Raw genomic sequence first — 12,091 nt, 5'->3', positions numbered from 1 at the left:
AAATTTTTGCATAAAGTGACGAAAACACTTGTACAGAACTTGTAATGCAAAAACGGAGCCCGAAACGACCTCAGATGCAATTTCAGAGAACGCTAGACCCTATGGTCAGATGCAATTTCAGAGAACGCTTGTCTGTAGAGTATAGGGATCTGCAAGCGCTCGAGAAAGGTCACCTCAATTGGAGAACGTGAGTCAGAGGGTGCTAGCGGCGTAGCTCTGGGAGCTGATGCCTGCTCTGATACCAATTGTTGGAATTAGGGTTGCAGGAAAGCACACAAAGCTTGGAGAAGAAGAAGCAAGAATGCACACAACACACAATGTATTAGATTGTGTCAATGTACAAAAGATAAGTTAGCCCTAGAATGATGGGTGCTAGGGGAAAAAACCTCCTAAAGAGGGAAAAAGTACCCCGGCGGTCCTGAGTGTGTTCACAAACATCACTGCCTATATATATGGCAACACGGCAAACGTGAGATCATTGGCTAGCCCTTGAGGCAAATGCCCACTGCATGGCCGACCGTCACCCTCTGCCATGTCATCTCGTAGGAAGCCTATAGGTCCGAGAGAGAGAGAGAGAGAGAGAGAGAGAGAGAGAGAGAGAGAGAGATGCTAACTAGGGGATAGAGAGCTCGTCGCTGGACACTGGCCGATAGGAGGAGAGCTCGTCGGCACTTCCAAGAGCTTGCACATCCATGCTTCCCAAAGCCTACATGCCAACAAAAAAAGCAATCCGCGACACAATGAGAGAGAGAGAGAGAGAGAGAGAGAGAGAGAGAGAGCTAGACAGTGCCCACCGATAAAAGGAGAGCACGGACGTCGACGGTTCCAATAGCCTGCACAATCGGGAGTTGACAAAAAGAAAGGACATGAAGAGCTCGCCGGGGCACTGCGCGAATAGGAGGCCTGGAGGGGAGCGGACCAAAACGCCATGAAGTTAAATAAGGGCGGCGAATTGCAACCTGGGAGCTGCAACACCTGCAACCTCTGCAACCGGCCGCCCAGCATCAAATAGGGGCGGCGTGGATGTGAGCGATGCATACGCAAAAGAAGTTGACGCATGGACGGCAGTGTAAGCCATGTAAGAGATAGTATAGAAGGTTCTCTTGAAATACTTTTTCCCCTCACCTCACCCAAATGATCAAACCTTCTAGTTATGTATTGAAAGGTTAAAAACCTTTAAAGCCCAACTTGGAGGTTATTAAAACCTTTGATTTTTTTTTGGAAAAAGGTAAAGTTCCTGACACTGCCTCCATTATCGAAATTGGCCGGTCCCTGAACTGCTGGTGGGCCGTATCCCGAGCTCAACTGTAATCATCTTCTTAGGGCCTTCACAAGAAGTCATCTCTTCCCCCTTCTTCCCATCAGCTCAGTTGTGATCATCTTCTTCCCCCTTCCGGCTACGTATACGAACTAACCTATAATATATGGAAGGAGGAGGAGGAAGACGCGGAGGAGGACAGTCTTCTGATCTCCATCTCCACGAATATGTTGCTACTTCTAAGATTGTCAAGAATCAGATCTACCACAAGGCTGTCCTTCTTGTTCGCACGGGGCTCTGTGTTCTATTTTTGATCTACCGCGTTAGCACCTGCACTTGCTTGGATGGCCTCGTGATTGTAGCGTTGGCGTGCGAGGTGTGGCTAGGGATCTCGGCTCATCTTTTCATGTTCGCGAAGTGGTTCCTTGTCGAGCGCGAAACGCACCCGGAGAGGCTGTTGGCCTTGATAAGGTATAGTGGTGTAGCTAGCAGCTCTACCAATTCCCACCTTCACCAAAAACATCACGTCTCTATTGCATAGATGTTGAGCGCCATGGTCCCCATGGATCGATGCAGTGTCTTAAAATTTCTTCAATGTTTGAGTGTAGTTCCGGCCACTTGCCAGAACTTCCGCCGGTGGACGTGTTTGTGACCACGGCTGACCCGATGAAAGAGCCACCGTTAATCGCCGTCAACACCGTCTTATCTGTCCTAGCACTAGACTATCCGGCCGACAAGCTTGCCTGCTATGTGTCGGACGACGGAGGCTCCCTCCTCACGCTCTGGGCTGTCAAGGAGGCAGCCACCTTTGCCAGGGCATGGGTGCCCTTTTGCAAGCGATTTCAGATAACAGAGCCGCGGGCCCCTGGTCCCCACTTCGCTAGCAAGGCCGCTGCTGCTGACGCCCAGCTCAGAGGCTACTCAAAGGAGTGGCACGCCACGAAGGTAAGCCCTATAGGTATCCTATGTATTTTCTTTCTCATGTTAATGTACAATTAGCTAGTGACCATACTTTTAATCATATCCTCAGGCTTTAATCACCATATCCCGATCTGCAGGCAGAGTACGAAGCGCTGCAAAGCCGATTAAGCTCTATGGCCGCAAAATACTGCAGTAATTCGAAGGAGGAAGCAGTCAAGCTCTTACTCGACAAATTAACTAGTTCCGATGGACATGACCGATACTCATCGTGGGCTTCCAATTACGATCACCACAATCATCCAGCCTACTGTGAGGTTAGGCCCTAATCAAAGCATGTTTAAGATGTAATTTGTAATACTATAGTCTACCACGTCCACCACATGTAGACAGTGGGCTGCCCTATTTAGACTGATGTTGTTGATGAAATTTTGCACAGATATGTGTGGAGAAGCCTGAAAGTGAAGCTGACTTTTTACCGTGCCTTGTGTATATCTCCCGCGAGAAGCGTCCCGAGCACAGCCATCACTACAAAGCCGGTGCCATGAATGCATTGGTACTCTTCTTCTACCCATTGTCATGACGCTGATTATAAGGTGCAGCCGCTTCACTGAACAATCCTACTAAACTAATGTTTTATAAATTCCAAGATCCGCGTCTCCGGGGTCTTTACAAACGCCCCTTTTATTCTGAACCTGGACTGTGACATGTACGTGAACGACGCCAGAGCCATTCTGCGAGCCCTGTGCTTTCTCATGGACCTGGGCACCAGCAGAGAAACGGGCTTTGTGCAGTTTCCTCAATGCTTTGAAAGCGTAGACGAGGATGACATCTACGGAAATCGCATGAAGACAACCATGGAGGTATACATTCAACTAATGATCATGCATATACAAGCTTTACATTAGCATTCAAGGCGAGGACAAAATCTCAAGCTCTATTAGCCTGAAGTGTGCAAAACTTTGGATGTCGTTGCACTATTCATTGATTCGTTGAAGCCCTTGCAGCCTGTATACGTGTACAAGGCTCTGTGCAATTGTTAAGATTTTCCTTTTCTCTCTAGTTGTGGCATTTAAGGGATAAGAACATTTGCTAAGGTAATTCCTCACTCCAGATGTATATGAAAGGAATGGATGGCTTCCAAGGTCCGGCATACCTTGGGACAGGGTGCGTTCACAAGAGAGAAGCCTTGTATGGCAACAAGCCACATGCTGTTGTTGGGACAGATAAGGTCATGATTAATGGTAAGTATTTAAGCTATTCTTGAGTAGACGTGTACTACTCAAATGGAGAGCTAGGTTGTCTTTCAAGGTTTTTAAGCTTCCACCTAAACCCACTAATAACTTCTAAATTATGCTACTGAAATTCTTTTTTTCTTTTTTCTTTTTTCTTTTTTTCAAACGAAGACCTTATACTGTAGAATTAGCTCACAATTTGGATAATGTCAGCTAACAGTACTGTGTGGGTTGATGCAGGACGTGAAACAGAGCTATTGGGCCGTTGCCAAAGTCTTGCTATTTGTGCCCAAAGCATAACATCAAACATGAGGAACTATAGCCCTCTCCTGAATGGCCATGCCTTGATAGAGGAGGCCATTAAATTGCTTGATTGCACTTATGAACACAAGACAAGTTGGGGCAAAGAGGTACAGTACCCCCGTTTCATAAGTATTTGTTCTGTAATGAGATTAATGCACACCATATTGTGTGACATGTTATGTTATGTTATATGTACCCTTATTTGCAACCCTTATATATATATATATATATATATATATATATATATATATATAATATACATATTTATATATAGTCCTTGGTAGATGTAACACCTTGGCCTACTAATGAGTAGGTTCAAATGTTATGTTATATGTACCCTTATTTGCTACCCTTATATATATATATATATATATATATATATAGTCCTTGGTGGATGTAACACCTTGGCCTACTAATGAGTAGGTTCAAGTTTCAGGCCCTGGCCAGTGGCACCTAATTAAAGTGTCAGTAGCTATAAATTATCAGTCTCTTAAAACGACTACTATGTAGTATTAGTGTTTTACACATTGCATGTGCATCATGGCTTTTCAGATTGGCTTGATCTACGGCTCTACAACGGAAGACTTGATGACGTGTTTAATGATTCATAACAGAGGCTGGAGGTCAGTGTATTGCAATGCACCATCGACCCCTCCAGCATTCTTGGGCTGTGCCCTACGACGAGTGAGGATGCTTTAACAACGAGAGAAAGATTCAGCATGGGATGGCTAGAGATTTTATTCAGCACCAACTCTCCGTTTTTAGTGAGAAAAACTCAAGGGCTAATCGCAGTTCAAAGGATCAGTTACATATGCTACTTCTTAAGTCCGCTAGCATGCATTCCATTGTTCACATATGCGTTGCTGCCAGCATTGTCGTTACTTGCAGATAGGCCGTTACTCCCGAAGGTGTGCCGTGTTTAGTGCAAGCGCTTAATGAAAGATGTTCATCAAAGCTTCTTATAATCTAAGTATATAATTAATGATGATGCAAATTGCCTTTGCAGGTGGATGATCCAGCAATTCTGATCCCAATTAGCCTATTTGTGTGGGTGTATTGGACCAGCTATTATGAAAGCATGTTGTTAGGTGCGGGGCCAAGGGAGTGGTGGAACAACGAGAGAATGGAGTTCATTGTGGCGGTTACCTCGAACGTCTTCGCTACCTTCAAGGTGCTTAAAAAGATTGCAGGCCTGTCCGAGACCACGTTCGTCGTGACACCTAAACAACACATCGTAAGCAGCAGCACTTCCAATGATCATGATGTTAATGATGATCAGCAGCAGCAGCCCGTGCAGGGCTTTGCGGTGAACTGTAACTCACCACTGTTTATCCCTCCCATAGCATTGGTGCTGCTGAACGCAGGAGCTGTAGTGGTGGCCATATCCCGCACCTGCTTAACTATTTTCGGTGATCACAGTAGGGCAGATGAGAGATCATGGCGTGGCCGCAACTTGCCGTCCATCACTGTAGAGGCCGCGTGTGCTGCGTGGGTGTTGTTTGTTTTGCAGCCTTTCGCAAGAGGGTTGTGCTTATGGTGCCAGGGTCGAAAAGGGCCTCTAGCTCTTCGTTCCTCCACCGTCGTGCGCTCTTCCCTCGTTGCCCTGGCCTTGTTCTTGCCGTGGTCGTCATCTCTCTACACTAACAACTGACTCCCACACAACACATCACAGACTCCCACACAATTGACAGCACATCACGATTTACACCACAATCCAGTACAAATTACCTACTACTCCCGTTTGGCTGTTAATCTACACCTAGTACCTTGGTACTTCAAGAATCAAAATGACTTGAGGATCCATTGAACTTGCCTTAATTTGTACTCCAAAATGAGGTTTATATTTTCTTCAACGTACAAAGCCTTTAATATTCGCTTCGGCCTCAAGATGGTGCCACATTCCTTAGTGACTTTTAGCATCATCGTGCATATATATATATATATATATATACATATATGCACATGTATCCACATATACGTATAAATATACATATCTACATTTTTTAAATATAAATGTATACACAAAAATACACATATACATATCAACTCTTACATCTCGCACCCTATCGTATTGGGCTTCAGGTTAAGGTTCTAGTGATCTCTTAAGGTTTCATGGTTGCAATGTTTGGTTAACTTTAAGCATCATTTGAAGCTTGAGAACGTATTTGAACCCTACAGTGACTTGAAATTTAAGCACGCACACCAAAATACCTTGAAAGTATTGGAAGGAAAATTGAAGGGTTCTCCAAAATGAAGTCATTTTTTTAACACTAGTTCTGTAATTGGACACTAAAGTGTCTTGAGGACACTAAAGTGTCCTGAAAGTTAGCATTTTTCTTGAATTTTTGTGGGCAATCTATTAAGAGTTTTGAAATGCTTAACATCCACAGATGTTCCTCAAGACCCAAAAAAATTTGAGATTTTTTAAATTGAACTTTTCTTAGCTTTTGCAAGGCAATATTTTAATTTTCTTAGACGCATGCTGATAAAACCATGATTTTTGCTGTTTTCAAAATAGTAGTAATTTGTACATAACTTTTAGAAGGGACATAGTTTGATCATGAAACTTGGCTTGATGGAAAGCCCATGATGTAAACTAAATCTTGGAATCATCAAACGATAATTATTGGATAAATTTTTGACTCGCTAATATTGAAATGATGTTTTTTATATAGGTGGAGCATGAATTTTTCTCCTTCCATATGCAAGCTAATAATGTAAAACTTGAGGTGCACCCATGTTATATAGGGTAAATACTACTTTGTTTTGAATTTTTCAAAACTTTAGAGCCACTTTTTGGGCCTGTTCTCATACATGGCCTTTTGCGCAACCTGTTTTTAATACGTAAAATGTCTAATTATGAGCCTAATTTTGATTTTCATCAAAGGGGAAGGCTGTGTAAGTGCATTATTTGTTGTAACTATAGGTGTAGACTACTTGTGCAAGCATAGTTATGATTAGTTTTTGAAAAAAGATGATCAAATTTTGTATTTTTATTTTTTACAGTTTTTTTAAAACTAGGCGATAAGAACCTACTTAAGTGGAGGCTAAGTTAGTGTCATACACATCAAATTATGGCTTATTTATCTCATCTCAAGCATGAAAACCAATAATCAACATTCTCATTGATAGGGCTACAATTTTTTTTAGTGGCGTGATTGAGTTTTGATAATACGCGTTACTTTTGCCGATTTTATACAACTTTTTTGGAAAAAATTCTAGGAAAGGAAAATGATTTTTTTGGTGAACTTCTACCTCCTTGGACTGATGTATGCTATAAAAATATCTTGGGAAAAATGCTATTGATATCATTGGATTTTTTTTTGAGAGAATGATGCTTGCATATTTGGAAAAATCCTGAAAAATCCTGAAAAATGTTCATTTTCAAGACATATGCTACTTTGTTGCTTATGTACTTCCAAATAAAAAGGCATTTTATATGTTTAGCATTTTTTACATAAGCATAGGGTTATGTTCTACATGCCCAATGAAGCATTTTGGTTTTTAAAGCCTACATTAGGAGTTTGATTTTTTTTCGCAACCCCCAAAAAAGGACACTCAAGTGTCCTGTTTTGGTACCAAACTAGTGTTAATACCCTTATTCACAATAGGTAAAATGTCTCGAGAAGGATTAGGTTAACATGACCTATGAAATTTAAACAATCTATAGTTTTGTCTAAACAAAAAACAAAACAATAGAGAATGAGCATGCAAGGGTAGATCTATGAAACACTGTAGTACTTGTGTAATGTAGACAGTAAAGTTAATAGTCTTTCCTTGTTGCAAATCAAAATATAAACCCTTATGAGCTGTTCAAAAATGCATGAAGTAGTCTCTTATTCTATAGTAATAAATATGGTTCAAAATTTATAAACTTTCATCTAAAACAAAGTGCCTAAAAGGGTAATCAGCAAAGCATAACATTGTACCGAGCATGTGCAAGATTTGGTCCTAGTCTACGATTGTTTGATTAGCTATAGAAATACTCAAAGTTTAACTTTTTGAGATAGCTAAATATCTTATAATTCTCATTAAGGCCTAAATTTTAGAGTTAGAAGAATCTTATAGCTGAACATCCGTCCATAGTATCTACTCAAGTCCATTGCCTCTTACCTAGGCTAGTGTAAGACTCCTCTTATAGACCCTACTTTCTAATTGATTTTTGAGTCTAAGCTGGATTTTATTACACCATATATATATATTTGAGAAACAATGTGTATCAAAACAATTTGAAAAGCAATGAAAAATCAGCTAATTAAAGCCTTAGATCGAAATATAGTCCAAATAGCTCTGTATTACGAATGCAATTAAGCCTATGAATTCGTATGAAATTGACAAGCCTAGAGGTAACTAATGTGATCCCAAAAATCCCAATTTTCCTTCACTATACATCTGTTGATATGAAAAAAGGAAACCTTTGGTTTTCATTATCCATGTGTTCTAAATAACTCATAAAGTTAATCAATAAAGAGGACATAAGTATGCCACATACACTTTTATGTCCTATCATACCAAACTAGTATTAACTTGAACATATTTGGTGCTATTGTTCATGGATTGGCCTAGCTTCAGTTATCCATCCATTCTAGGCTATTGGGATCACCCAATATTGCTTGATGTTGATTTAAGGAGATCATACTTTGAGAAACATATGGTTTTGAAGCCTTGGATGTGTAAGTTTTTTATTGCGATCACCCAATTATATTGTGCTTGATGTTGATTATAGCAGGTCATACTTTGAAAAACATACGGTTTTGGTACCTTGGACGTTTAAGTTTTTTTTTTAAAATTAGAGCCTTGGATGTGTAAGTTTTGTTATTTTTTAGGGAATTATAATTTTCTCTATTAGAAAGGAAAAACTCTAGTTCATTGGTGATTTGCATGAAATTAGAGCCTAAGAGACTTAGATTTCATTACTTTAAGCCAAGGATTAGCTTAAAATTTGTGAGTTGTAACATAGCTCCAAACACGGAGACACAATCAATCACTACAAGGAAAAGTGACCGTAGGCCCGTTTATAGATGCGTTTTGACAACGTGGTTTAAAATGTTATGGACGCGTTTATAAGCGCATCTAAAATCGCGTCTACCGACGAGACAGGCGTCTATATGTGCGTCTATATCAGTATAGATGCGCTTATAGCCTCCATTATAGACGCACATATAGACGAGCTTTGAAATTTAAATTTTTTTCAGAGAGCTGCCTATGCAGATGTACAACTGCATTTTCTGCACATGCAGGTGCATTTTCTACACAGGCAGCTCTCTGGTTTAACGTTTTGCTTAGTTGTATATAGATGAATCAAGATCAATAGAGATATCAACATAAAAACTTAAATTAAAGATAGATATACACAAAAAGATTTGTGAACACTCTTCGAATATTGATTAAAGAAAATGAGAAATTACATTTTATATCCAAATTTTTTTCCATACATGATTGTAGCCACATAAGGCTTGAATAAAAACATGAATACATAAAGAAGACAAAAAATTTCATCTTATATCCAAGAAGTTGTCCATACATGATTCTAGCCACATGAGGCTTGAAAAAGAAACATAGTTGCATAAACCAAAACTATACATGAAGAAAAACTAGCGGGCGACTACTCGGAGGAGTCATCACTCTCCGAGTCATCTTGTCCACCTTGTGCCTACACAAAGTGAAGATATATATAAATAAAAATAAAAAGTATTATAAAGGTCGAAACATGCTTTGTAAATAAAAATAAAAAGTGTTACTTGCATTAGTGTTCTCCTTGCTCGATTGTATTGTTTGTTGGAGATGATCCCTTCATTGTTTATGAAGGTAATCCCATGTATCTCTTCTACTGTGGTGGCGACGATGGTAGCCAATCTCTACTGGGGTAGGTTCTCTACACACAATGTCATGCTACATCACAAGACAAACATTATGACACAACTCATAGAGAGAATACAAAGAAAAGACATGAAGTTGCACTATACATACAAACTCAGCCTCCCATGATGCACGACCTCCAGATCCGAAGTGCGACAATCCATATTGCTCCATTTGTATTCTCCATGCTTCTCTTTGTTGCTGGTTCACTACTCCTTCTAAGAGCTCCTTCTTGGCTTTCTTCCACTCGCCCTTATGATGAGCAGTAGATGGCTTACCATGTGATCGGCATCTATTCGGGCTTTCTCCTCCTTTGCATGTCTCCTTACTAGAGACCTCCTATTCTTAACACTAGTTCTGTAATTGGACACTAAAGTGTCCTGAAAGTTAGCATTTTTCTTGAATTTTTGTGGGCAATCTATTAAGAGTTTTGAAATGCTTAACATCCACAGATGTTCCTCAAGACCCAAAAAAAATTTGAGATTTTTTAAATTGCACTTTTCTTAGCTTTTGCAAGGCAATATTTTAATTTTCTTAGACACATGCTGATAAAACGCATGATTTTTGCTGTTTTCAAAATAGTAGTAATTTGTACATAACTTTTAGAAGGGACATAGTTTGATCATGAAACTTGGCTTGATGGAAAGCCCATGATGTAAACTAAATCTTGGAATCATCAAACGATAATTATTGGATAAATTTTTGACTCGCTAATATTGAAATGATGTTTTTTATACAGGTGAAGCATGAATTTTTCTCCTTCCATATGCAAGCTAATAATGTAAAACTTGAGGTGCACCCATGTTATATAGGGTAAATAATACTTTGTTTTGAATTTTCCAAAACTTTAGAGCCACTTTTTGGGCCTCTTCTCATACATGGTCTTTTGCGCAACCTGTTTTCAATACGTAAAATGTCTAATTATGAGCCTAATTTTGATTTTCATCAAAGGGGAAAGCTGTGTAAGTGCATTATTTGTTGTAACTATAGGTGTAGACTACTTGTGCAAGCATAGTTATGATTAGTTTTTGAAAAAAGATGATCAAATTTTATATTTTTGTTTTTTACAATTTTTTTAGAACTAGGCAATAAGAATCTACTTAAGTGGAGGCTAAGTTAGTGTCATACACATCAAATTATGGCTTATTTATCTCTTCTCAAGCATGAAAACCAATAATAAACATTCTCATTGATAGGGCTACAATTTTTTTTAGTGGCGTGATTGAGTTTTGATAATACGCGTTACTTTTGCTGATTTCATACAACTTTTTTGGAAAAAATTCTAGGAAAGGAAAATGATTTTTTTGGTGAACTTCTACCTCCTTGGACTGATGTATGCTATCAAAATATCTTGGGAAAAATGCTATTGATATCATTGGATTTTTTTTTGAGAGAATGAAGCTTGCATATTTGGAAAAATCCTGAAAAATCCTGAAAAATGTTCATTTTCAAGACATATGCTACTTTGTTGCTTATGTACTTCCAAATAAAAAGGCATTTTATATGTTTAGCATTTTTTACATAAGCATAGGGTTATGTTCTACATGCCCAATGAAGCATTTTGGTTTTTAAAGCCTACATTAGGAGTTTGATTTTTTTTCGCAACCCCCAAAAAAGGACACTCAAGTGTCCTGTTTTGGTACCAAACTAGTGTTAAAGATGTCTTTGATTTTGTGTCGCACCCATCTAGTGTTAAACCTTTGGTCGTAAGGATTAGGATACTTCTTGTGGATAGCTTTAATGCAATCATCCACTAAGCTCTCCCTTTGCTGCTTAAAATGTATAAAGCAGTCTTTATAGTGTGCAAGAACTACTTGGCGCAAGTAGTTTACCACCTCCTCCTTCCCATGAGAGCCATAAACTATGCCACCCACATCTGTGATATCATAATATGATATATCACCATGATGTGGTGGTGACTCTGAAGAACTATCCCCACCCCCAAAGCACTCCCTAGGCATCCTTTATCTCCTTTACCTCCACTCTCAGTGCTAGTCCGGTGTGAGGTACGACCGCCACTATCTCCAACAAACGACTACCCTCCCTCTATGACGACGATTGCCACTCTCATGAGAGCCATGATAACTGTGAGGTGTCACATCTCCTGAAGGTGGAGGTGTAGGAGATCTTGTTGCACTAACTGGGGGGCTGACGACGGATGATGGGTGAATGTAAAGGCAGGTGAAGTGCCTAGCAAGGGCAAAGAGCCTGGCAATGGACTCTATTGGGCACTGTGGGCAGACCTGACAGTAAAGGGGTGCCTGTTGCATAGGCTGCCAACTTCTTAGGGATGTTACTACAACCAATGATGCCCTCTACCTCCCTCTAGCAAACCGTCGTTGAGACTCGAGCCTCAACTTGTGGGTCTGTTGGGACAAGAGGACGAGGACCCATGCCACATCTATACAAACAAAGAGAATATTTAAAAAATATTATGCAAGCCTTATGCAAGCTAGAGAAGCCTTATACAAGAATTATGTTTAAAGTATTATGCATAAGCTTAAAACACTATGCATTA

The 12,091-nt window shown here is 39.8% G+C and overlaps 2 protein-coding genes across 3 annotated transcripts; both read left to right on the top strand.

Moving 5' to 3' along the window:
- The first annotated feature begins 1,287 nt into the window (after nucleotides 1–1,287).
- Nucleotides 1,288–4,413, top strand: LOC147623203 (cellulose synthase A catalytic subunit 7 [UDP-forming]-like). Of its 2 annotated transcripts, XM_086821283.1 has the most exons (8): nucleotides 1,288–1,729; nucleotides 1,867–2,203; nucleotides 2,317–2,493; nucleotides 2,616–2,732; nucleotides 2,827–3,039; nucleotides 3,291–3,420; nucleotides 3,652–3,821; nucleotides 4,267–4,413. In XM_086821283.1, exons 1-8 carry the CDS (start codon nucleotides 1,425–1,427, stop codon nucleotides 4,411–4,413), a joined length of 1,596 nt encoding a protein of 531 aa, XP_086677409.1. In that variant the 5' UTR covers nucleotides 1,288–1,424. The 2 variants fall into 2 exon arrangements, 1 of the variants encoding a protein (XP_086677409.1); XR_015269343.1 differs by lacking the exon at nucleotides 3,291–3,420 and having other exon boundaries at nucleotides 4,267–4,404.
- Nucleotides 4,414–4,433: 20 nt separating this feature from the next.
- On the top strand, nucleotides 4,434–5,722 carry LOC147623202 (cellulose synthase-like protein H2). The gene is made up of 2 exons (XM_086821284.1): nucleotides 4,434–4,622; nucleotides 4,721–5,722. The coding sequence occupies exons 1-2, from the start codon at nucleotides 4,434–4,436 to the stop codon at nucleotides 5,363–5,365; spliced, it is 834 nt and encodes a 277-aa protein (XP_086677410.1). The 3' UTR covers nucleotides 5,366–5,722.
- The last annotated feature ends 6,369 nt before the right edge of the window (nucleotides 5,723–12,091 follow it).

This window comes from Cibotium barometz, chromosome 27 (genome assembly GCF_041138505.1).
Source record: "Cibotium barometz isolate CiBa-2024 chromosome 27, ASM4113850v1, whole genome shotgun sequence".
NCBI classification, from domain to species: Eukaryota; Viridiplantae; Streptophyta; class Polypodiopsida; order Cyatheales; family Cibotiaceae; genus Cibotium; species Cibotium barometz.
This window is presented reverse-complemented; position numbering and strand designations above follow the sequence as displayed.